The sequence below is a fragment of the Cynara cardunculus genome, assembly GCF_001531365.2.
Source record: "Cynara cardunculus var. scolymus isolate 2C chromosome LG 2, CcrdV1, whole genome shotgun sequence".
Taxonomy (NCBI): domain Eukaryota; kingdom Viridiplantae; phylum Streptophyta; class Magnoliopsida; order Asterales; family Asteraceae; genus Cynara; species Cynara cardunculus.
In genome coordinates this window covers 59210799-59213632 of record NC_037529.1, presented here as the reverse complement: position 1 = coordinate 59213632, position 2834 = coordinate 59210799, and the positions used below count along the sequence as shown (strand labels likewise).

The window sequence follows — 2834 nt, the reverse complement described above, 5'->3', positions numbered from 1 at the left end:
AACAATGATTAGATTCTCATAAAAGAATTGAAGCAAGTTCAAGTTCCGGCTGAAATGGCCTTAGACGTGATGTGACGTCAAGGTCAAACCTCAAGTCATAAAAAGTATGACGAGATGACAACGTTTTTCAAGAAATGACTTATGGGGGCAAATATCTATATCATATATAGATATATAAGATAATGTATATGAATATATGTTTTCTACTATTACTCAATAAATCAATGATATTAAACAATTTAAATTAAGTTATATATTAAAAATTAACAAATAAGACATCAAAAAGGTTTGAAAAATCAAATATCGCATTACAAAAACTGCATATTAGGCCATGACGTGCTACAAGCTTAACGTGGCGTTGGGGATGAAATTAATATAAAGTTGATGATGAAGGACGTAAATTGGTCAAATGCTTCACGAGAGACGATAAATGTAAGTTTGAGATATGTGTAGGGACCATATGTATTTTAGTTCTGATTTACGTTTTAAAAATTTGGACAAATGGAGTCACAAGAAGCTCCAACGATGAACATCAATGGCGGGCAAAAGGAGAGAATTTTAAACCATCCGGAGGTTCCCTTCCAAGACGAGAGGCCAGGAACGAGCATACAGAGAGAGAAAAGCTTAACTAACACACACAAGAAAAGAAAACAAGGGAAACAATCTGAAGAAACATGAGAAAGGGTTGAAAGAAAAGAAATCCAAAATTAATTTTCTGTTTTTCCTAATTCTTCATCTCTCTCTGTAACATCTCTTGTTGTAATTTCTTCCAATACATCCATTTACTTATAAATAATAACCATGCCTCCATCAATGAATTTGGGCGAGGTGTAGAAGAAATTGAACGAATTATCTGAAATTTGTAATAGAAAAGGGTGTAAGGATTTCTGGGTGACTGGTTATTGTGTTTAAAATGGCGGGAACGGGAGATATAGCGCTGAAAATGGCGTCTGATGATTACCGTAAGTTCCCTACCTGTTTCATCATTAGTAATTTCAAATATTTCCGTACACCCACATGATTGGGTGTTTGTCTCATTGGTTAATGCATATAGGATGGTGGAAATTAATCTCATTCTCATTGCTATATTGATTTCTTTGAAATTGTGGATTCACATATTGTTAATTCTTTATATAACTATAAGTGTTTGTGTTTATGCCTGAGAGAAAAGGGAGAACTATGATTCTTGGAACTAGGGTTAATGATTGATTATGACAAAGGGAAATGTGATGTTGGTGGTGTATGAATTTCAGCAACAAGAAGAAAAGAGGCAGCAAGATGGCTAAGAAAGACAGTAGGTGTAGTGGTTGCAAAAGATTTGCCGGCCGAGCCTTCGGAAGAAGATTTTTTGCAAGGATTAAGAAGTGGGATGATCCTTTGTAATCTTGTTAACAAGTTGCAACCTGGTGCTATTCCTAAAGTAAGTTTCATTTTCACTTCTTGATCTTTCTCTTTTGTTTCTTTTTAACATTTGGAAAATTAAACTTGGGTCCAATTAACAATATATAGGTTGTGGAAGCGCCTTCGGCTGTCTTCAATGAACCTGATGCGGAAGCTCTATCTGCCTACTATGAAAATATAAGAAATTTTCTTGTAGCCGTAGAAGATCTTGGCCTTCCAACTTTTGATTTTGATGATCTAGAAGAGGTAGTTGTTCATCAAGTGTGTCAAGTACCTACATATGGTACTTTAATGTGTTCTAAATTTACATTTGTAGGGGGGAGATTTTTCGAAAGTGGTAGACTGTTTACTAGCCCTGAAATCGTTTAGCGACTGGAAAAAGTTAGGTGGAAGTGGGTCACGCAAATTCTCAGGGTCGAAATCCTCTCCAAGCGCGAAGTCATTTAATCGCAGAAACTCAGAACCATCAATGACTCCCCTCTCAAGAACTCAATCCGTTGGCAGTGACAAGTCATTTGATACATTGGATCAAAGTGGGAATGCGAGTGACGCTAATGAAGAGGTTTACTTCTTTCTAATTATTTGTGGGGATTTTTAGCATACTTGATTGCCTTTGGCCATCGGATAATTTACATGTATGATTTGCAGTCCGATTCTGGGCCATTGTTCACGATTGTTTGTGATCTACTTGAGGATAAAGAGGAAGAAGACATTCCTATTGTTAGTTCTCTTCTACTCATTACCATGTAGTATGTACCACCAGTTTGTTCATACCTAGAAAAATATTCTTTTTTGTTTTTATTTCTACAGATTGTCGAGAATATACTGAATAAACTCACTGAAGAATTTGAAAATAGATTGGTAAAAAGAATACAAAGAGTAAGCTTAGTTACTTCTCATGGGTTATCCACGACTGAGACTCCTAGAACTCTTTCTGAAGCTATAAAGGTATCATCATGATCCATGATGCTCCCCCTTGACTTTTGAGATTCAAAATACTTCATTTCGACTTTAAATATTCACAGTCTGATTAGAAAAAACATTCGGTTCACCTGGATGGCAGCCATCCAATGAAGTAAATAATGAGAAGGAAGAAGCAACCCAAACGACTAAAAAAGAGGAACACGGTAGTGTAGAGGATGATAAAGCTATAAAGGAGCAAGAACGAATCAGTAGAGAGAGAGAATTACTAGCACAACAAGAAAAGGCTAGAAAGCAGCAAGAGGAGAAGGAACGAGCTGCAAGGGAGGCACAAGAAAGAGCTGCTAGGGAGGAGCAAGAAAGAGCTGCAAGGGAGGCACAAGAAAGAGCTGCTAGGGAGGAGCAAGAAAGAATTGCAAGGGAGGAGCAAGAAAGACTTGCAAGGGAGGAGCAAGAGAGACTTGCGAGGGAGGAGCAAGAGAGACTTGCGAGGGAGGAGCAAGAGAGACTTG

The 2834-nt window shown here is 37.3% G+C and overlaps 1 protein-coding gene across 1 annotated transcript in view; it reads left to right on the top strand.

Annotated features, from left to right (window-relative positions):
* Nucleotides 1–767: 767 nt before the first annotated feature.
* The window catches only part of LOC112506215 (kinesin-like protein KIN-14I), a gene marked incomplete at its 3' end in the record, with an annotated part of 5319 nt that continues 3252 nt past the window's right edge, over nt 768–2834 (top strand). The window contains exons 1-7 of the mRNA XM_025110233.1: nt 768–962; nt 1254–1420; nt 1510–1647; nt 1718–1963; nt 2050–2121; nt 2212–2349; nt 2465–2820. Of these exons, the coding sequence (XP_024966001.1) occupies nt 914–962; nt 1254–1420; nt 1510–1647; nt 1718–1963; nt 2050–2121; nt 2212–2349; nt 2465–2820 (1166 nt within the window). The remainder of the gene's footprint in view (nt 963–1253; nt 1421–1509; nt 1648–1717; nt 1964–2049; nt 2122–2211; nt 2350–2464; nt 2821–2834) is intronic.